This window comes from Sarcophilus harrisii, chromosome 2 (genome assembly GCF_902635505.1).
Source record: "Sarcophilus harrisii chromosome 2, mSarHar1.11, whole genome shotgun sequence".
NCBI lineage: Eukaryota > Metazoa > Chordata > Mammalia > Dasyuromorphia > Dasyuridae > Sarcophilus > Sarcophilus harrisii.
The window spans coordinates 492,018,373-492,040,144 of NC_045427.1; the positions used below are offsets into that span (position 1 = coordinate 492,018,373).

Sequence of the window (21,772 nt, forward strand, 5' to 3'; positions counted from 1 at the left end):
TTTTCTTGCTCTGATCCATTTCCTCTTTCATTCCAATTTTAAGATGAGATGTATTAAAAAGAAAAAAGCCTCAATAACCCAGCTTTGCCACACCCACAGAGTCACAGCCATGTAAATAAAGGGACTGAGTTATTTGCTAATGAAGTGGGACAGCTACCCAGAGTTTCTAAGTCTCCAGTGCTCCACTGCCACTACAATAAGTTTGGACTAGTTCTTGGTCAGTGAAACAGACCCAGAAAACATGGGTGTTAGAGAAAGTGTGTCCTCATCAGTCCGTTCAAGGTGTCCTGAATCTAATCTCCTTCCCCTGCTTTTGTCCTGTTATCTTCATTCCTTTTCTGCTTCTCTAGAAAGTGTCAGTTCTGGATGGTAACTCTTCTAAAGCTGCCCTTTTGGCTTCTTCCCAAAGTCTATTCAAAGGCCAGAGTAAGACTCTGGAATCTTGTAAACTTTGAATAGTCTGCCTGGCTCACAAGTAAATGCCTGGATCACTATTGTTTCCAGGGTCACAATTGTTTCCACAGCAACACTTCTGTGGATAAAATAAAGCCAGGTTACAGAGATAGACACACAAACAGGGTTGCTTTCAATGGAGCCATAAGGTTTACAATACAAATTTGTCCAGCTTGTCTCCAATTATCATGACTATAAGAAATCTTTAGGCATTCCAAGTGATCTCAGTGAATGATGTAAAGTCATCTATATTAGTGTTAAAAACGATTACATTATAAATTACTTTAAGTTTCAGTTACTCCCCATAGTAAATCAAGGGGTTAGCAGAGTTGCTATTATTTCTGGAACCAGCTTTCGTGAATGCTACTTTTACCTCAAGAATTTCTGTTTTGCCTTTTTTCTCATCACATGGCAACAGAATCAGGAAATGTTAAGAACATCCCATAATGCTCTGCTATCTCAAGTGGATGAGCTCAAAACAGAACTGAAGGAAAAGAACAAAAGGGTGGTGAGTCTGGAAAGTCAATTGGCAGATATGTCAGTTCTACGGATTACAGTGAGAGAGGTAAGTAAACATACAGTCTTTGCCAAATGCTGGGTAGATTATGTCCGGTCAATTGTGGATGAATTGAACTAGAGCTCTAAACAGTCTTTAACAATTCTAAGATGCTATAACTTAGACCATATAATGATTTTGGTCCTTGTCTTCTGGCAAATGGCTTTGTTTTTCAATCCATTTGGACTGGTGGCAAAAATTCCACTTGGAGAGCTTCTGGAAGATGTTCATCAGTCCAAAAAGGATTTATCTTTCATTAAAATGAGGCTTCTTAAAGCCACTGTGGTGTGTCACTTTCCAGGCCTTTTCAGTCCACTTTTTATGGTGTAAATGGAAGCCCTTATTTCTAAGCAGAAATCCATTGTCAATTTCTAGTGCTCTAAGAGCTCTGAACAAATTTTTCTGATGTCATTCAACTCACTTCAGCAAATATGTATTAAATTCCTGTCATATAGAAGGTATAGTCCCAAGCACCAGGAATACAAATATTATTGTTATTCAGTTATGTCCAGTTCTTGGTTATGCTGTCTATGGGTGTCTCTTGGCAAAAATACTGAAGTGGTTTGCCATTTCCTTTTCATGATCATTTTACAAATGAAGAAACTGAGGAAAACGGGGTTAAGTGATTTACCCTGGGTCACACAGCTAGCAAGTGACTGAGACTGCATTTGAACTCTTGAAGATGAATGTCCCTAATTCCAAGCCCAATGCTCTGTGCACTGTCACTTAGTTGTTCAGAGATATATATAATAAAAATAGGTACATAACAACTTGTCAGTAATTTCCTCTTCCAATATATTGTTGGTTGTTCATTTATGTACAGATTTGTACCTTATTTTATGTGGTTATAGTCAATGTGTAGACTCTTTTCCTAGTTTGAGTTTCTTCATTTTGTCTTATTTTGTCCTTCCTAATTTCTTTATACTCCTAATGTTTCACGTGAGTAGTACATGCCCTTTTAATGGTAGTATGACATGGAGATATCCTTTTGTTTAGCCAATCTCCAACTATTGGATATATAGGCTATTTCCAATTCAGGGTTGCAATAAATATATTTGTACACATCTTTTAAAATTATATTCTTGTAGTAGATTCTTATATTGAGATCATTGGTATTTTCAGTTTTACAAGTCCTATAGTGCACTCTCAAATTGCTCTACAAATGATGGCACCACTTTGCAATAACAGCAGGAAACTTTTTTCCAATAGTATTTTTCAAAATATGTGAAAATATAGTTTTCAATTCTTAAGTGTATCTGTTTCCTCATTATCATCCCATAGGCATTGGAAGTGTGTAATTTTTTAAATTTTTGCCAATTTAATAGATGTGAAACTGTACCTCAGTTATTTTAATCATAAGTGAAGTTAAACTTTTTCCATTGTGTTTATTTTAAATTTGTATTTCCTCTTTTGTAAATTATTCAAATCTCTGGGTTACTTATTCATTGAATATGGATCTATTAGAGCTTTATCATTGGGGTGTATCATTTTATATCATTTCTATCATGCACTTTTATTATACTTTTATAGCATTTCCTTATAAATTCTAGATTTTGTGACTTTATGAGGGTATATCACATACTTTTTTTTCTAATTGTCATTTTCTTTTCTTTTTATCTTGGGTATAATAGTTTTCACATGCAGATTTTAAAAATTATATAATTAAATTAATTTACATGTCTTCCTGTACTAGCTAGTGCTTTAAGTACACATAGCATGCATCATTTTAACTTGTGCCTGTTAATGCAAGCATTTTAAAATTTTCTTATTTATTCTCTCTTCCCATTTGTATTTGTCCTTTAAAGGCAGAAACTATTCTATTCTTCTTTCTTTGATGTATAGTCTTCTGCATAATAGAATGCAATAAGTAATGTTTAAAGATTGACCTAGAATCCCCTCATCTTCATTATTAGGAAATCACTGCAGTGTGGATTTAGTTCTATAGATCTGGGATTCTCATTGCAGGGAGTGAAGTTTGCAGCTTTAAATAGTAGCTGAGTCATTCTCTTTCATAGCCATATATGAAACCATTCTTCCACGTTTCTCAATATTTAATTTCAGCAACACCTTTGTTCATTCCCTACTCTCTCACTTAGTCCAAAAGGATTCTTTGGTTTGGAGTGATGCTTTCCTACCTTGACTCCTCCAATATGATTATTGGAAAAAGGCAAAGAAAATATTAATTTGATGGTGAAGAGAGAAACCAACAAGCTCTTATAAACTTGAAACATTAGTTTTTAAATAATTAAAAATGTCTTTTTTTCCTCCCTCAGTTTCAGGACAGAGTGGAAGATTTGAAAAGAGAGAGAAATCTGCTGAAGGGAAATCATGACAGACTCTTAAAAAAGTGAGTACAAAGGGAGTACCAAGGAAAGGGATAGAAAAAAGAGGGTTCTATCCTGATTCAGGAGAACTGAGGAAGGCCCAGGACAGTTATTATACCTGCATATATTCCTAAAATGATGAATCGTGGTGAGCAGCTTGGGAACTTCAATTTGAATAAAGAAATATAGTGAATTCTTAATTATCAGAGATAACATATTAAAACCAGGCCTAGCTTCCTACTGTCAGCAAATTCTTGGGCCATAAGTTGCAGTATGCTCAAGGAATGCAGCCTAGTTTTAATATTAACTTAAATAAAATATAATTTGAAAAGATTTATTAAAAAAGATTATTTAAAAGTCCCTCTTCCCCAAATGATTATTACCCTCTTTTTAAAATTATCCATGACAGTGATGTTAAATTCAATAAAAATGTACCATTTAACCATATATAATATTCCTAGTAGTCTGCATATTGATTTAGAAAATCACATATTATCTATGTTTTATTGTATTTTTATTTATTTTAAGTATTTCCCAGTTACATTTTAATATATTTGGGCTGCCCTTGGATGTCTGTAGGTCACTGTGATGAACACCTCAGATTTATGACACTCATTTGTATAAACTAGGTTAAAAGTTGGCTATAATAAATGTGTGTGTGTGTGTGTATGTCTCATCTTTGTTGTTGTTATTGTTGATTGTTTCAATCATGTCCAACTCTCTATGATGCCATTTAGAGTTTTCTTGGCAAAGATAATGGAGCTGTTTGCCACTTCCTTCTCCAGCTCATTTTACAAATGAGGAATTGAGGTGAACAGAATTTAAGTGATTTGCCCAAGGTCACACAGCTAATAAATGTATGAGGCTTCAATATGAACTCAAGTCCTCCTGACTCTAGGTCCAGCACCGTCCACTGCACCACCTGGCTCCCCATGTATATATGCACACATGCATGTACACACACACACACACACACACACATACATACACACGCCATAAATATTTTCCTATAGACTATCTTCCTTTGCCCCATATAATTTCACGGCCAGACATAGAGTACATAGAAGAGATCTGGCAATGGAGACATAAAGAAGATACGTTCCCTGCTCTCAAGTCCTATAATTTTAAAATTTAGTTAAAGAGGGAAGTTATTTCTGAATTTGGTCTCTTGGAGAGAGAGGAAGGGAAATAATTTCCCTTAGAATGGAGACAACCTGTCTTAAAAAATGTCTTGGTGTTCATAGCTCCAGGTTAATGAAAACCACATTATAATGGAGAAGAGCCCTGGGGGGCAAGATAGTGATTTTTGGGAGGCCTGGGGACTGGGGGTGGGTGGGTGTGATAAACCCAAGAGCATGACAGATGGAGTGTTCTACAGGCCCCCAAAGGTTCTGAGGCAGTTAGGAAATGACAGTTGGGTATCCAACGGGGGCAGGAAGAACATGAAGGGGAGCAGATGAGGTCCTAAACATAGGATATGCTAAAACTATGGAAAATGAAAGCCATGTTGACAACCTCAAATTGTTCATCTGATATTTCCTCTCTCCCTCACACTTCTCTCAACATTCCCAGCATGTTAAACAGCAGCAATCAGCCTCACTGGAGCACTGACCTCATGAAGGAACGGCTTCAGCAGAAAGTCTCTCATCTACAAGAGCAGCTGGATTCTGAAGTAGCAGAGAAGAGAAAGATCTTGGTTCAGTTGGCTAAGGAACAGGGTAAGTGACAAGGTGTTTCAGTGGGTAGAGCCCTAGAAGAGCTAGTTCAAATTTTCATCTTAAAGATGATCCTTCCTTAGTTGTTCATCAATAACTAAAAGGTGCTAATGCCTTAGGATTCTTAACATATTCCTCTAATTTTGTCACTTTTATTTCCTTAATGTTTCATCCATTTTTCCTCTTCTGGATGGAGATGTAAAGAAGGCCCTGTGGCAGCATATGAATTTAGTTGTGGGAAGCTAGGCTAATCATTCCCCTTCTTTTAGTCTTCCTTTCCTACTTCTGTAAAATAAAATAACATCAGGCTGTTGTGAGATTGAGATATACTGCACTAGAAAGTACGTACTTGATGAACTACTTTAGTAACTTTTCCAAGAAAACCCTAAATGATGTTATGAAGTTTGGATATAACTGAAAAACAATAACGAAAGTACTTTGTAAACCTTAAAGATACACACACACACATACACACACATGCATATGCACAGATTATTATGGGTAGAATTGTTAAGGAGTTATATCACACTGTTGTTGCTCCTTGACAGCATCTGCCACACTAGTTTTTTTTTTTCCCTAAAGAAAAATTTAATTTCTCTTTCATTTGCCTTATAAAAACTTGTCAACATGGCAAGTTCTGTTTTTTTAGGTCTATAAAGTTCAAGACCGATGGTACAGGTTGAAACTAATCAGTAACATTGTTATAAGTCTCTATTAATAGACTGCCAGTTAAGGAATCGTAGAAGCAAGGAATATTATCATTCCCTTCTTAACTTCTACATTTTTAAGAGCTCTATATGATATTTTTAAAAATGTGTTTTTATGTAGAAGCCTATGTAATTTCATTTAACACACTCATTTCGCAGATAATGATGAGGTTTTAGGGAAGCATCAGCATCTTGGTTATTTGTACGTATGCCCATATGCTAAGTCTGTAATCTATATATTCTTAATAGTCTGTAATCCCCATGAATTCAGGACTCATATTTCACTAAAGTATTGTTTCTACTAACCAGCTCCTAAGAGGTACACAATATGTACTAAATAAATGTTTGTTAAATCGAATTTATTAGGTGGTTATAGATAGCTAGAATAAGATACCAGAAATCGGGTAATATTTACAATCAAAGAAGAGTGACACAGACAAACCTTTATACTTTCTCACCTTTTGTAATATTTTCATCTAAAGTAGAATTAGTTTTTTGTTGTTTTGTTTTTTTTGTCTTCCATGCTTTACTTTCTGGGAAGACTGCAAATTAATTAATATTCTCCTTTACCTAATTTATTATGCAATCTGGAAATCTCAAAAGTCTCTTAATAATCAGGAGCTGCCTTTTTGGTCATGGGACTCCTGAAGTTTGGAGGTTAGATGATTTAACAATCAACAAATCCTTACTTGTTGGAAGATTTTTTTTTTCTGACTTTATATAACTTTTAGTTATGGGATGCAAGTATTAGAGGCAAGCAAATGTGATAGGTGACTCCAATAACTTAAACTTCCACAGAACTCTGCTTCAAATTCCTCAGGAGGATTGCAACCCATCATTTGCCATATCAAATTCATATATGCAACAAGGTCTGCCTTGTGTCTCTACCCAAGAAATAATAGGAAAATGAGTGAAATGGCAAGGAAATAAGAGAAAAGTAAAGGAAAAAAAATACAAAGATCTGTTAAGAATCTTAAAGTGGTAGCACCTAAATTCAATTACTGATGAGTATAAAGAACATGAAAGAGAATTGGAGAAGAGGCATAAGGAAGGTAAATTCAACTGCTGCTTGTTCCTAAGAGTTCCTAATTTACTAAGATAACCTTGGGCAGCAACAAATATTTTTTCTTTTTACTTGCTCAAAAATCTTGGCAAGAAAAATCCTTTAAATGTCTTTGCCAGCCTCACTTGTTTCTTTCTTTAGCTGAAAATGCCGACCTGAAGCAGGAAGTCACCCAGATGCTAATGAAACATAAAAAGGAAGTAGAACTTCTCCAACAGAAAACTGCCACTACTACCACTACTAGTAGTCAATCAGATCCAGATATTTTGCAACCTTCGTATCAAGATTATACTAAAGAAACACAGGTATAAGAGTTGGTTTGGGTTTTTATGTTTTGTTTTTGAAACACAGATAATTATTTCTGATCAATGAGAAGGATTATGGTCTTTAATGCGGGATCAATATCCTTATAAAAACAGTAAAGAGAATAAGTCAACAGCTAAATAATTTGTATCTTAATTCAAACACAGAATACAAAAAGCAGTAGGGACTTTGAGAAAAGTGAGGATAGAGAACATATCACAATGTAAAAATTCTTGGGAAATTAGGTTTTATTAATTCTAAACTTAATCCTATCTTGCCTCCTCCTCCTTTCTTTTTTTTGCTGAGGCAATTGGGGTCATGACTTGTCCAGGGTCACACAACTAGGAAGTATTAAGTATCTGAGGCCAGATTTCAACTCAGGTCCTCCAGACTTCAAGGCTGGTGTTCTTTTCACTACACCACCTAGCTGCCCCCTATCTTGCCTTCTCATATGTTTAAGATACATGCTTCTATTTAAAATACAAGGAAACAAAAGAGTAGCCTCACAGGTTTATGGGATCCTAAGATAATAGATGTAAAACTGGAAAAGACCTTAGATGTGATCTATTCCAGGCTCCTTCATTATCTGCTTTAGCTAAAGCACAGTAGTTTCTGCTCCAGTTTTTTACCCTTATTCTGTATGTATATCTGTTTCAAATCTGTTTCTTGTAAACAACAAATTATAAGATTCTGTTTTTTAATCCACTCTATTTGCTTCCATTTTATTGGAGAGTTCACCCCATTGACATTCAATTATGATTACCACCTCTGTTTCCTTCCATCCTACTTAATCCCCTGTATATACTTCTGTTCTCTCTTCCCATTTTGCCCCACCTTAGTAGTATTTTGTTTCTAATCCACTCTGCCCTGTATATGCCTTTCTTATTATCATCCTTCTTACCCCTTTATCCTAGTGTTTCTGCCTTCCCTTCTATCCAGTCCCCTCCCTTTTCTTTCCCTTTTCTCCTCCTCCTCTTTTATAGGGTAAGATAAATTTTATATCCAACTGTGTGATTGTTATTCTCTTTGAACTGAAACTGATGAAATTAGACTATGAATGATTCTCCTCTTCCTCCTTTCTTTCCCGATGTTGTAATAGATCTTTTGTGTTTCATCATGTGATCTAATTTGTCCCATTATATTTCACCCTTTCCTCTTCTCTCAGTACAATCCTATTTTCACTCCTTAATGTATTTTTCTTTGACATCACAATCACATCCTCCTTCCATGTATGCTCCCTCTTAACTGCCCCAATAACTACCATTTTCCCATCTAGGAATGTAAACAGCTTAACCTTTAAATAACATACATATTTTTTTCCCTGTTTACCTTTCTATGCTGTTCTTGAGTCCTGTGTTTGAAGATCAGATTTTCTGTTTAATTCTGTTTTTTTTTTTTTCAAATAGAAATGATTGAAAACCCTTACTTCATTGAAGATATATCTCCTCCTCTGAAAGATGATGCTCAATCTAATTGGGTAGTTAATTCTTGGTTGTAACCTCAGGTCCTTTGCATTCTGGAATATGGTCTTCCCAGCTCTCTAATCCTTTATTGTAGAAGCTGCCAGATCCTGTGTAACCCTGACTGTTGGTCCTTGATACTTGAATTATTTTTATCTGATAGCTTGCAATATTTTTTCCTTGAGATTATAGTTCTGGAGTTTTGGAGTTCTGGAGCTGGTATTCTGTGGAGTTTCCTTGTGGGATTTCTTTGCAGAGTTGATCAATGAATTCTTTCAATGACTATTTTCTCCTTTGGTTCTAGTATATCAGAGCAGTTTTCTTTAATGATATCTTTTTTTATAGCTTTTTATTTACAAGATAAATGCATGGGTATTTTTTCAGCATTGACAATTGCAAAACCTTTTGTTCCAATTTTTCCCTTCCTTCCCTCTACTATCCCCCCAGATGGCAGGTAGAACAATACATGTTAAATATGCTAAAAGTATATATTAAATACAATATATGTATATATATATATATATATATATATATATATATATATATATATAGTTATTTTGCTGCACAAGAAGAATCGAACTTTGAAATAATGTACAATTAACCTATGAAGGAAATAAAAAATGCAGGCAGACAAAAACAGAGGGATTGGGAATGCTTTGTAGTGGTTCACATTCATTTCCCAGAGTTCTTTTGCTGGGTGTAGCTGCTTCTAGTCATTATTGAACAAACAGAGTTGATTTGGTTCATCTTATTATTGAAGAGAGCCACGACCATCAGAATTGATCATCATATAGTATTGTTGTTGAAGTTCTTTAATGATATCTTGAAAAATGGTACCAGGCTCTTTTTTTCGTCATGGCCATCAAGTAGACCAATAATTTTTAAATTGTCTCTCTTGGATCTATTTTTCAGCTTAGCTGTTTTTCAAATGAGAAATTTTACATTTTCTTCCATTTTTTCATTCTTTTTAGTTTGTTTGACTGATTCTTAATGTCTCAAAGAATCATTAGCTTCCATTTGAACCTATCCCAGTATTTAATGTGTGATTTTCTTCAGTTAGCTTTTATATTTCTCTTCCATTTGATTAATTCTACTTGTCAAGGTGTTTTCTTCAGTGGATTTTTTTTTTTTTTGCATTTGGCCAATTATATTTTTAAAGAAATTGTTTAATTTAGTCAATTTCCCCCTTCCTTTTCCAAACTTGTGATTCACTTTCGTATACCTCTTGTTTCTTTTCTCATTTCTTTCTTTTACTTCTCTTGCCTTTTAAAATCTTTTATGAGTACTTCCAAGAAGCCTCTTTGGGCTTGAGACCAATTCATATCACTTTGAAATTTCCTCTATGGACATTTTGTCTTCCTCTGAGTTTTCCCTGTCACCATAGTGGCTGATTAAGGTTCTTTTTTATTTCTTGCTCATTTTCTTCTTTTTTTATTTCCTCTTTTGTGTCTTTGTTATGGTTGAGCTCTGCTCTTGGGATAAAGGGGGTATTGTCCCTAGCTTCTTGTACAACTCTAAGCTTTAGCTTTGAGCATAGAGCCCCTTGTGTTTGCTTCAATCTATTTTCAGACACAATTTCTTCTCTGGGTATGAATAGGATTCCCTTCATTTTCTAGATGAGGAATACTAAGACTAGAGAGGTTGTTCATGATCATAGAAAAGCTGATTGGAACTCAGAGCATTTGACTGTAGTTTGTACTGTCCCTTCAGAAAATATTTGGCAAAATCTGTTGATGACATTCCACCAACTACCATTTTAAAAAATTTGTGAAGTATTAGGTAAGCAGGCAAGGTAGGTCAGGTCTAGTTTAACCCTTTTTGGCAACAATCTTCCTCATGGCATCTAGGATGTTGCTGAGCTCCTCCCTCTCCCTCTTGGCCTGGAATGTGAATGCCCACTCTTTTTTTGGAGGAATTTAAGGGCTTGCTTCTCCTTTGGAGACTTTTAACAATTCCTGGTCCCATATCCCATAAAGAGCACATGTCTTGGATCATCTTTCTTACAAACTTGGTGTGTTTGGTCAAGTGTTAGGGCATTAGATGGCCGAGGAGCCATGCTATTGTGGAAGACAGAACTTCTTAATAGAGGACATTTATTAATACATTTATCATATATAAAATGGTTTTTAATTTTAACCAATTATTTTCTCTTTGAAGACACAGGAACTGAATCCTCCACAAGAAATCAAAGAGGAGGAAAAGAACCTGTCTTGGGCTTACAATCAGATGAAGGCGGCACATGCAGAAACTGCCCTAGAACTGGAGAAGACAAGAGACATGCTCCTTTTGCAGCACCAGATAAACAAGCACTATCAGGTGCAGAGAAAGAAGGGTGCAGGAAGTGGCCATAGTCTGGGAAAGCATCCTCATTTAGGAGGACACCAAGGTTAAACAGTGGCTAGTGCAACCTCCTGGGGTGTCATGTCTAGGCACTGTGCCATTGTTAGCAAAGCTGATATCTATTCACATTACAGAAGATGAAAGACAACAGTGTTTTCTTAAAACATTGGCAATAAGAGTCAGGGAACAGCTACTGCCTATGGGGAATGTGAAGCTCTTGTTCCACTTCTAGAAGCCATTTTTGCTGTTCCCAAGAATTTGACACTCCATGACACTACTTCATCAATTGTTTCCAGGGATAATGTCATAATTGAAGGGTTCCCTGAAAAATCTATAATAGTCTTGTATTATATCCCCTAACCTAGCTTTTCCTGAATTCCTTAAACAGTACTTTTGCTTGAAGTCCATGAACTTTAAATTCTATGACTAATGACATGACTAATATGGAAATAAGTTTAACATGATGGCACATGTATAATCAAAGTAATAAATTAATTTAAAATAAAAGAAATCCTACATATTTGAGGCAACTAAGTGATGTGGTAGATAGAATACCATCCCTGGAAGACATGAATTCAAATTTGGTCTCAGACATATATTAGCTGTATGACCTTGGGCAAGTCATTGAACTCCAATTGGTTCCTGTCCAATTGTCCTGTCCAAAAAGCATATTTTAGGCATTTAAATACATTCTGGAAAAAAGGGGTCCATCAGCCCCACTAGAAAGCCATAGGGATACATGACACAGAAAGGGTTAAGAACCCCTGATTTAGAGAGTCTAAATCATAATGATGAAAATATAAAAAAGATAAAAAGTCATTTTGTTTCAGGATGAACTGGAAATTGTGAAGATAAAAGCTGATAATAGTGAGAAAGAGCACAAGGAAGAGTGGGAGAAGTTGAATCAACTGCTGGACCTCAAGAACAATCGCATTCAACAGCTGGAAGGTAGTTTTGGAAGCCACAGACTTATGGCTGAATTTAGTTAAAGCTTCTTCCCTCTTATTCCAGCCATTGCTACGGAACTGCCATCTGTTTTACTCATTGAGGATTCCTTACTAACCCCATCTCCTCATGTGACTTCCCTAAAAAATTTGTTCTGTTGGTTCTCAGACTCAGTCTGGATTAAAATTGTGCCTCTGAAGTTTACTACTTGAGATCTTTGGGCAACTAACTTAACCTTCCTGTCTATTTATCTCTATAAAAAGGAGAGATTTGGATCAAGGTCCCTTCTAGTTCTCTGTTATTACACAGGCCCTTCCCACTCCTCTATACTCTTATCTTTTCATAAGATTTGCTCTGTAGAACAAGAGCTTGCTTCTCTTGTCATTGTTTCATTGTGTGCTACAGTAAGTGACTTACTCTTTTTCTCTTAAGTACATGAAATATGATCAGAGTATTGTGAAGATTGGTCACTTGCTTCTTGCTCTGTCCTCCAGTCTTTATGATTTTTCCATTAAGATCCACACTACTTTACATCAGACTATAGGCTGAAGCTGATGGGTGCCTGGTGAAAGGTAATTAATTGTCCAGATCCTAAGTAGGTGGGCTGTATGTGGCTGCCCCTCTCACTATCAGCATTGCTTACTTCTTTGCATTTTTTCCTTTCTAGTTCATCTAAAGTGAAATTGTGACTAATACTGCACTCAACAGAATGAAAACAAATCATGTGTTTCTCCTCTTGTCCCTTTCCTTGTCATTAATCCAGTGAGAAAGTTAAGACACCAGGCCCTACAAGGCATCTTGCAATAGACCGTCTGTGATGGAGGGGGCTCAATAATTGAATGTGATTATTACAGAGACATGATAGGTAGTCACATATGTCATACTGTCTCTATAGGACAACTCTTAAGAGAATATGACATATTTTGTTCTTCCTTTATTCAATATTACAAGCCTATTCTACTTGTTGGCAATAGTACATTAAATTTCTTAAAATGAGCCTTCCACAAACCCTGTCAGGACTTCACCAGGAGTCACAGTAGATAAAAGTGCGAAGCTAGATAGAGTAAATCAGGAAAATGAATTTGAATCCAATTTCAAGCAAATGTTTGTTGTATAATCCTGGGTAAGCCACTTAACTTCTGATTGCCTCAATTTCCTCAACTGTAAAATGAGGAATAATATCTAGCTAGAAGAATTGTTGTGAAGTTCAAGTGAGATGAGTGCCTGGCACTAAGTAGTGATTATTTCCTTTTCCCCCTGTTCCCCTTTCCCAACCCCCATCTGTTTTTCCAAAACAGTTTTATCTGGTTGGTAAAATTTTACATACAATGTTTTTCTAAGCTTGATGTATGTATTACATAGAGTGTTGGCTTTTCAATCATTCATTTGGTCAATTCTCTCAAAAGAAACATTGATTTTATTTGGCATGTCAGTAACAGATTTTTATTTGAAGTTAAAAGGGTCCCAGTCATAACTCTCTGCCCCTAGAAAAATCACGCTACTGCTGGACATGGCCACTTTTAGCCCTTTTCTCTTCAAGTTACTTTACTATTCAGCTCTTGAATGAAGAGGTAGTTTTCTTTCCTCTTTAGCACAGCTCAAAGATGTAGCTTATGGTACCCTGAAGTTTCCACTGCATCTGGAAATACCAGTCCATGAGGAGAATATGATAGACTGTCTTCAGCTGCACCAAGGTGAAAACCTTTTTGAACTACATATTCACCAGGCCTATCTGTCATCTGCAGCCCTTTCCCAAGCTAGAGATACCCAGCTTGCCTCCTTCTGTACCTATTCCTTCTATGATTTTGAAATCCATTGTACCCCATTGGCTGTGGGACCACAACCTCTCTATGACTTCACCTCTCAGTACGTGGTGAGAACAGATTACCTTTTCCTGAACTATTTACAAGGGGCTTTCTCCCGAATTAACCTTCACCAGACTGCAGCTCTTGACCATAATACCCTTGCAGTTGGCTGGCTTCGTTTTGACAAAGTGCTAGAAACAGTGGAGAAGGTCCATGGTACTACCATGCTTACTGGTAAGTGCCCCCTTGGCTTTCCCACAGCTCCTAGTATTAGTATGGATTTTCCCAAATTCCTTGACTGCTCTTGAACTGTTTTCACAATCTCTTCCTTTGCTTCTCAATCACGTTATTACATCTGTTTCTTCCATGCATGTTCCATTTTCTGGTCTCCAGGAAATAATGGAGAAGACTTTGGGACATTGGATTACTGGATGAGGCTGAAATTTCCTATAGCACACAGCCTACAGGCATACAATAAGCGATTGAAAGCCCAAACATACCTGTCTGCTAATGTGCTTGGAGCCAGGAAGGCTCAGCCAAAGGAGGTGAGGAGATTATACCAACATATTTCAAAGGCGCTATTGCCCAACAATTTATCAGAACAGCACTAGCAAATTAACAATTAGCCTTAATCAAGCATTCTGAGCTTATCTGTCTTGACTCCCATTCAAAAGAACTAAGTTCTACTTTTTAGTCTGTTGTCTTAAAATGCATTTTGTGCATGTAACACCACAGAGGGATGGGGAAAATATGTAAAAAGTACTTTGAACTTATTTTCTAAAAAGATACTTTATGTGGATATAAGGTTTTCCTTTCTCCCTACGTATCTAGCCAGAAGGGTTTGCACGGTGTGCTCCCCTGAATATAGATGAGATCCTTAATCACTTATCTTAGATTCTCTTCATTGAACTTACACTGTTTGAGTGTAGAGTACTCCTTAAAGCTGATTTTTTGTGCCAATTTTAAAGAATAAAGACTTGGACAGTGATCATTAGGTTTGTTATCACCATCAACAGGAATAAATTCAAGAGGTCACAATCCCCAGTGGGCAGTAAGTACTCTGATCTTCTAGTCACAATTTGAGAAGTCTTCTAGTTTTTCCACAACCAATGACCTACCTCTTTCCAGGGCAGATCAGAGATTTTCAAGCATAGAAATCAGTTGTGGGTGGAAATCATCAGGTGCTGCAACCTCCGGAGTCGACGTTTGGGGGCACAACCCAGCCCATATGCCATGTACCAATTCTTCACCTTTTCTGACCATGACACACCCATCATTCCTGCCAGCAACCATCCCCATTTTGGTGATCAGGCCAGCTTCTCAGTGCACATGACCTTGGAACTGGATCAATATCTCAGGCAGATGGTCCTGCCTATATATGTGTTTGATGACAACGATTTGGAGCTAGGCTGGTTCCTTGGCAAAGCTCAGGTACCTTTGCTGCCTCTTGCACAAGATAAAGTCATTAAAGGTGAGGGCTCGATTGTTATTGGACCATTCTCCTTACTCTTCTATTTATGAGGTCTTCTAAAAATCCCTAAGTTATCTCTCTTGAATTGCTTTCTAACTATATAAGCTAAATAATAGCTGCAAAATATCTAATATGGTCTCAAGAGCAATGGAACACAAAAACCCAAAACACTATGGATTTCTTATAGGAGGACGCAGGACTTTTCTGTTTCTTACCAGAAATATAAAGGAAACCAAATTCCTACAAATTGGTAGAGCCACCAATTTGAGCCACAATCTTTATCTTTGATACAAAGTGATCAAAGCTGTATAGTAGTGATTCCAGGATTTTTCCTAGTTTAGTCTTTCTGCTTTAAGACTGAAATGTTTTTTATACAGGATAATGAATTGTGGCATGAAATTATCCCCTAATTTTGCTGTGTTCATTTTTTAAAACTTCAGACAATAATTTAGGATTGTGCTTATATGTATCTTTTCCCCTAAATTCAATTTCTTAGCTATCTTTTTTTCATAAATATCAGAACTGATCTGATTGCTTCCTACTCCCATCACCCTACCTCCCCTTATCACTAACTTCCCCCTCCCTCATGGACTAGAAGGAGCAGTCTTCCTGAATGTAGCTTTGGGAAGATGGATACAGAGGGAAAAAGGTATGTGTGTGAGGGTGTGTGAGAGAGAGGGTAGGAGGTATGGTGGGGGGAGTAAAGATAAGGAGGGTGAGATTAGGAAGCATTGATGCCCCACAAATTTGGCTTAGCTATTTTTGGAGGCATTCATTCATATTCTAGCTCTGCTAATGTGACCTTGACAAATACCTTACTTTAAAAAGCCTTTTTATTTTCTCGCCAGAAAATGGAGTTAGGGATTAGCTCTAAGGTCCCTTACAACTTCTGCATGATCTGGTTAATTATCAGCACCACCAACTACCTGAACCAAAGTTTCCTTCAGTGGGGCTCCTAGAAGGCAAGCTACTACATTCCCCTACCTCTTTTCCCACCTGGAATACTGAATAGTTTGACTCCCCTAATAAATTCAGTAACATGTGTTATGTAATTTCTGAGTAATACTAGCCATCATTATATATTATGTGGTGGAACTTCATTTCATCACCAATAAAACCTAGATTAATTCACACCTGAAGGGGAAAGGCCATAATGTTGAATCATCCAGACTTTGATATCTATTCATTACCTGTGTGTTGCAGGTAACTTCAACCTCAGTGACCCTATGGGGAAACCCAATGGGTCCATTGAAGTGAAATTGGAGTGGGAGTCCCAATACCTATCTCCAGAGGGTTCAGAAAAGCCAGAAACCACCCAGTCTGTTGAAAAGGACAAGAAGGCACCCCTGTCTGTGGAAAATCACAAGGAAGCACCTTTATTTGTAGAAAAACACGAGGCAAACCTGCGAGTAGAAGATTACAATGAAGCACTCCCTTCTGGAGAAAACGAGGCAGATTTGCGTCTAGAACGTGAACACGAAGCACCCCTCTCTGTGGAAAAGTATGAGGCACCCCTTTTCAAAGAAAATTGTGAGACACCACCCCGACCGACAGAAACATACGAGGCAAACCTTTCTGTAGAAGATTACAATGAGGCCGACTTGTCTGTAGAAATTTACAATGAGGCGAACCTTCGCGTAGAAGATTATGAGGAAAATTTACCTATAGAAAAATACCACATAAACCCATCCTTAGAAAAAAGGGAAATCAAGATGTCCAAAGAAAACGCTGACGAGGCCAAGATGTCTATAGAAGATTATGAGGAGGCAAAGCCGCCAATAGGAAACTGCGATGAGGCAAAGCCGCCAATAGGAAACTGCGATGAGGCAAAGCCGCCAATAGGAAACTACGATGAGGCAAAGCCGCCAATAGGAAACTGCGATGAGGCAAAGCCGCCAATAGGAAACTACGATGAGGCAAAGCCGCCAATAGGAAACTGCGATGAGGCAAAGCCGCCAATAGGAAACTGCGATGAGGAAAAGTCGCCAATAGGAAACTACGATGAGGCAAAGTCGCCAAACTGTGATGAGGCAAAGTCGCCAATAGGAAACTGTGATGAGGCAAAGCCGCCAATAGGAAACTGCAACAAAGAAAAACAGTCCATAGAAGTTTGCCACGAGTTCAAGCCATCTATAGAAAACTGCGAGGAGACCAAGCTGTCTTTAGAAGATTACGATGAGGCAAAGCTGGCTATAGAGAACTACAACGAGGAAAAAGAGCGTGTAGAAAATTGCAAGGAGGCTAAGCTGTCTCTAGAAAATTGTGACGAGGAAGAACAGTCTCTAGCAAATTGCGAGGAGGCCAAGCTGTCTTTAGAAGATTATGATGAGGCAAAGTTGGCCATAGAAAACTGCGACGAGGAGAACAAGTCTCTAGAAAATTGTGACAAGGCCAAACTCTCTCTAGAAAATTGTGACGAAGTTGAACAGTTTATAGAAAATTGTGACGAGGCCAAGCTGTCTCTAGAAAATTGCGACAAGGCTACAGAAAATGGGGAAGAGGCCAAGCTGTCTCTAGAAAATTGCGACAAGGCTACAGAAAATGGGGAAGAGGCCAAGCTGTCTCTAGAAAATTGCGACGAGGAAGAACAATCTATAGAAATTTGTGACGAGGAAAAACAGTCTCTAGAAAATAGTGACAAGGCCAAGCTGTCTCTAGAAAATTGTGACGAGGAAGAACAATCTATAGAAAATTGCGGCGAGGCCAAGCTGCGTCTAGAAAACTTCGAGGATGACAACCTGTCCATAGAAAACTCTGATGAGGCCAAGCTTCCTATAGAAAACCGTGATGAGGAAAAAGACTCTATAGAAAATGACAAGGAGATGCCCCTACTGGTAGAAGATTATAATAAAGCACCCGAACCTATAGAAAATTATAATGAGAAACTTATAAAGATTCCAACTGAAGAAGAAAACATTTTATTTCACCAGGTAGGGAGCCCTTTAAGCTGTTCTAGGAGGGAATGATGGAGAAAATATTATGAGGACTGGGGGTGAAAGAATACTGTTTTGGATATAATAGGTGCTTAATACATAGTTGTTGAATTGTTACTGAAAATACTGCATCAGTACCATCAATTCAGTAAACACTGGTAAAAAACCTGCTCTGTGCCAGACACTGTGCTAGGTGTTGAGCTACAAAGATTGCCAGATATTTTATGCATTTTGTAATTACTTGGAATAGAACTTCCTATTATTTACTCTTGTATTTTGTTATTAGAACACAGAAATGCTATTGATTATATGGATTTATTTTGCGTGCTAGTTTATTGAAACTATTATCTGAATTTCTTTGCTAATTTCCTAAGTAAATCATCATGTAATTAGCATATAAGAGATTGCTTTATCTTTTCTTTGCCTATGTTGATATTTTTAATTTCTTATTGCCTTCATTAGAATTTCCAAAACTAGTCCAATAACAAGGAAAGGAGGCCATTTTTGTTATATATATATATATATATATATATATATATGGAAATAGATACAAAACCAAAACCAAAATAGCTCTTGACCTTGAGGATATCACTATCTATTGGTGGAGAGGAGAAATGTGTGATATAGACATTTAAATGTAAGATGTATATAAAATAACCAAAGAGAAGAAAACTAGGAGATAAGAACAGACTTCTGTAAGACGTGGCACTTGAAGTAAGTTCTGAAGACCACCAGGAATACTTCAAGACAGAGGGTGAGGAAGGGGAGATATGCCTAAGAGTCATTCATTTAAAATGAACTCAGGAAAATGGCTGTTTTTCAGAAATAGCTTTTTGGCAGTTAACATATATAGGAAATATGTTCTGGAGGAGGGTAATCAATTAGGAAAAGACTGCTGCAATAGTATGCTGGAGGTGATGAGTTTCGAATAGTACAGTGTTAAGGTAAGTTTTGAAGGCATCAGACTGATATAGGAGATGTTGAGGAGACAGAATTGTCAAGACGAAGCAATTGATTGGATATGGGTGGTGGTGATGGAGAGGCAAATAGTAAAAGATGTCAATGAGGGCATGGGAAACTTGTATGCCTACAAAGATGATGACTTTGACAGAAATAAAAAGTTAGGTAGGTTTGAGGAGAAACATAATTCCATTTTGGATATGTTGAGTTTGAGATGTGTATAGTACACAGAGATTGATGATTTGCACTGGAGTTCAGGGGGGAAATGAGGGCCAGATTATAGTAGATTTATAGTAATCATCTGGATAGAGATAATTGAACTCTTGGAAACTGAACAGAGAGAAAGAGAGGAAGATTCAGAATAGACTGAATTATGTAGTACATTGGAACAGTGGGGTGGTTCATTGATGAGGGTCCAGCAAAGGGAAGTAATTACTCTGCTAGGTAGATAGTTGGAAAACAAAAGAGCATGAAAGTCCAAGAAAGAGGAACTATCTAGGAGGAAATCAGTTCAGCACAGCTCTCTAGCTTTTCGCTACAGGGAACAGTCAACTCCTTTGTTTCTTGGCTCCCCTGGTATAGAGAAATAACATTTAAAATTAATTTGAAAATGTTTTTTAGACATTAAAATTAGATATTAGACATTTTCTAAACCCTCTGAAAAGAATTTGATGGCTTCCATTGCTAAATCTAACCTAAAGGAAATATAAAAAACTTTTAAATTAGAAAAATGAAACTTCAGGTTTGAAAGCTTAAGAATAAAATATGAAAGAAAAGATGAATAGAAAGTAAAATCCTAGTCTTAACTCCTTAAATGGAAATAGATTAGTGAGAACTAAAAGGAGGGCAAGATCTCAGGCAAAATTTGAGAGAAGTGTCCCCAAAAAACATATTCTCAGAACTAAGGGAGAGAGACAAGCTATAATGGCCATGTAACAAGTAGGCATTTAAAAAAAAGCAGTCTATACTTTTATATGTAATGGGGGAAATGGGACTGAGCATATGCCTGAGCCATCTCTGGTATCATATGGACCTTAGACCCTTGTTAAAGAACTTAAGTGCTTCTGGTTCATCTCTTGGTTCTTGTAATGGGTATGTGGCAACAAAGATTGGTGATTAAGCCAAGGCAAATTACACTGCCTCTTAATTTTTCTAAAGAGCTTTACTTGGACTTCTCATTGAGAGTGGGGAGGAAGAAAAGAGGGAATTACTTTCTCTTCCTTCTCTCTCTCCAATAGTAGCTGTGATAGCTTCAGGCCTGTCATTTTGTATGTGTGCTCCCTTTCACCATCTATCTCCCATAATCATAAGGATCAAGGGGATCTATCTCCCATCATAAGGATCAAGGGACAACCCCCCAAGAAGTTCTGGTCAAGTATGCCCTTTAGTAGGTGGCTAGAGACAGAACACATACGTGGTGAGCCTCCTCACCCTTTACAGAATCATTTTCCAGGAAAAAGAAAAAGTTTCCTACTAGAACTATACACAGATCTGAGCACAAATATTTGAATATATAGGGCAAAGGACAAAAAAGATGTATGTGTAAGAGTGGCTGGGGTGGCTACGAGGGAAAGTAAAATTAGGTGGGATTGAGGAATAGGGAAGGGAAGTTTTGGAGAGAAAAAAAAAAGGACTCCAAACTCAATAGAGAACTGTGCTATGGGAGAGTTCTGAAGGATCCTTTGTGAATCTAGTGTTTAGCACAGAATCTGACATACAAGAGAATCCGTAATGCTACTTGGTTGAAAAGTAGGGGGAAATAACATTGTGGTTCAGAGGAAGAAGAAATTGAAGAGGAGCTCACATGTCCACTTGGAGTAGGGTCCAGGGGATGAGGTCTTAAGAATGTGTGAAGGTAGCTTCGGAAGTTATTTCTAAGTTATGAAGAAAGGACTAGTAGGATGAAAATAAGCCTTGAGGGCAAGGATTCTGGCATCTTTGTGTTGGATCCAGGATAAGTTCAGTGACATTGTTTAATAAGGAAGCATTATAGCCATTAAATATTAAATTATATTAAAACATGTTAAATTTTCCTATATGGATCTTAGCCATGAGCACATTATCCAACTCAATCACATAATTAACACAGAGATCAAACATTATGCCTTAAAATATAGTAACCTGATATGGAACCATCCCCCTGCTTCAGCTCCTGCATTATTGAGCACCTACTGCTTAGCTAGTATTATTTATAGAGACCTGCTGGTCACTGAAACCACTGCTAACTGTACAGTGATGGCTGTCTTTTTCTGAAGCAGATGAACGAGGACAAATTATCAGGTGCTATTGATGAGGCAACAAAAGAGCCAGAAGAATGTTACCCAGAAGTCAAGCAGCAAGTGTTTTCATCTCCTGACACTGGTATTGTCTTTTACAATCTAATTTTACCACTTGATCTTTAATCCATGAAACCTCGTTACTTACTCCTATACTTCTAAAGCCTCCATTTTTACTAAAAGGATAAAAGTCCTAAATCTCATGCTGTGGTACTGATCTGATGAAGTTGGTAACCAACAACCAGGCTAATCACCTGTTTAGTTATAGGACCCTAATTAAACATTATGCTAATGTTAGTCGTCCCTAAAGCCCCCATGAACCTATTGAATTGGTAGGAGCAGAGGGAGAAAAGTGTGTTTAGATCCTGTGTGTAATACTATGTATTTTCTAGCTAATTACAGAAAAATTTTATCTTCATTGGAGGATCATAGGATTTAAAGCTGAAAGGAACCTTAGAGAA

The 21,772-nt window shown here is 37.1% G+C and overlaps 1 protein-coding gene across 6 annotated transcripts in view; it reads left to right on the top strand.

The window, feature by feature from the left end:
* Positions 1 to 556: 556 nt before the first annotated feature.
* RPGRIP1 (RPGR interacting protein 1) overlaps positions 557 to 21,772 on the top strand; it is a 31,949-nt gene continuing 10,733 nt past the window's right edge. For 2 of the 6 annotated variants that reach the window (XM_031955005.1, XM_031955008.1), the window contains exons 1-11: positions 557 to 1,018; positions 3,283 to 3,356; positions 4,906 to 5,051; positions 6,960 to 7,123; positions 10,739 to 10,897; positions 11,752 to 11,869; positions 13,459 to 13,560; positions 14,065 to 14,216; positions 14,800 to 15,142; positions 16,346 to 18,072; positions 21,291 to 21,396. In XM_031955005.1, the coding sequence (XP_031810865.1) occupies positions 881 to 1,018; positions 3,283 to 3,356; positions 4,906 to 5,051; positions 6,960 to 7,123; positions 10,739 to 10,897; positions 11,752 to 11,869; positions 13,459 to 13,560; positions 14,065 to 14,216; positions 14,800 to 15,142; positions 16,346 to 18,072; positions 21,291 to 21,396 (3,229 nt within the window). In that variant the 5' untranslated portion in view covers positions 557 to 880. The remainder of the gene's footprint in view (positions 1,019 to 3,282; positions 3,357 to 4,905; positions 5,052 to 6,959; positions 7,124 to 10,738; positions 10,898 to 11,751; positions 11,870 to 13,458; positions 13,561 to 14,064; positions 14,217 to 14,799; positions 15,143 to 16,345; positions 18,073 to 21,290; positions 21,397 to 21,772) is intronic. The other 4 variants (XM_031955007.1, XM_031955006.1, XM_031955009.1 and 1 more) reach the window with 4 other exon arrangements.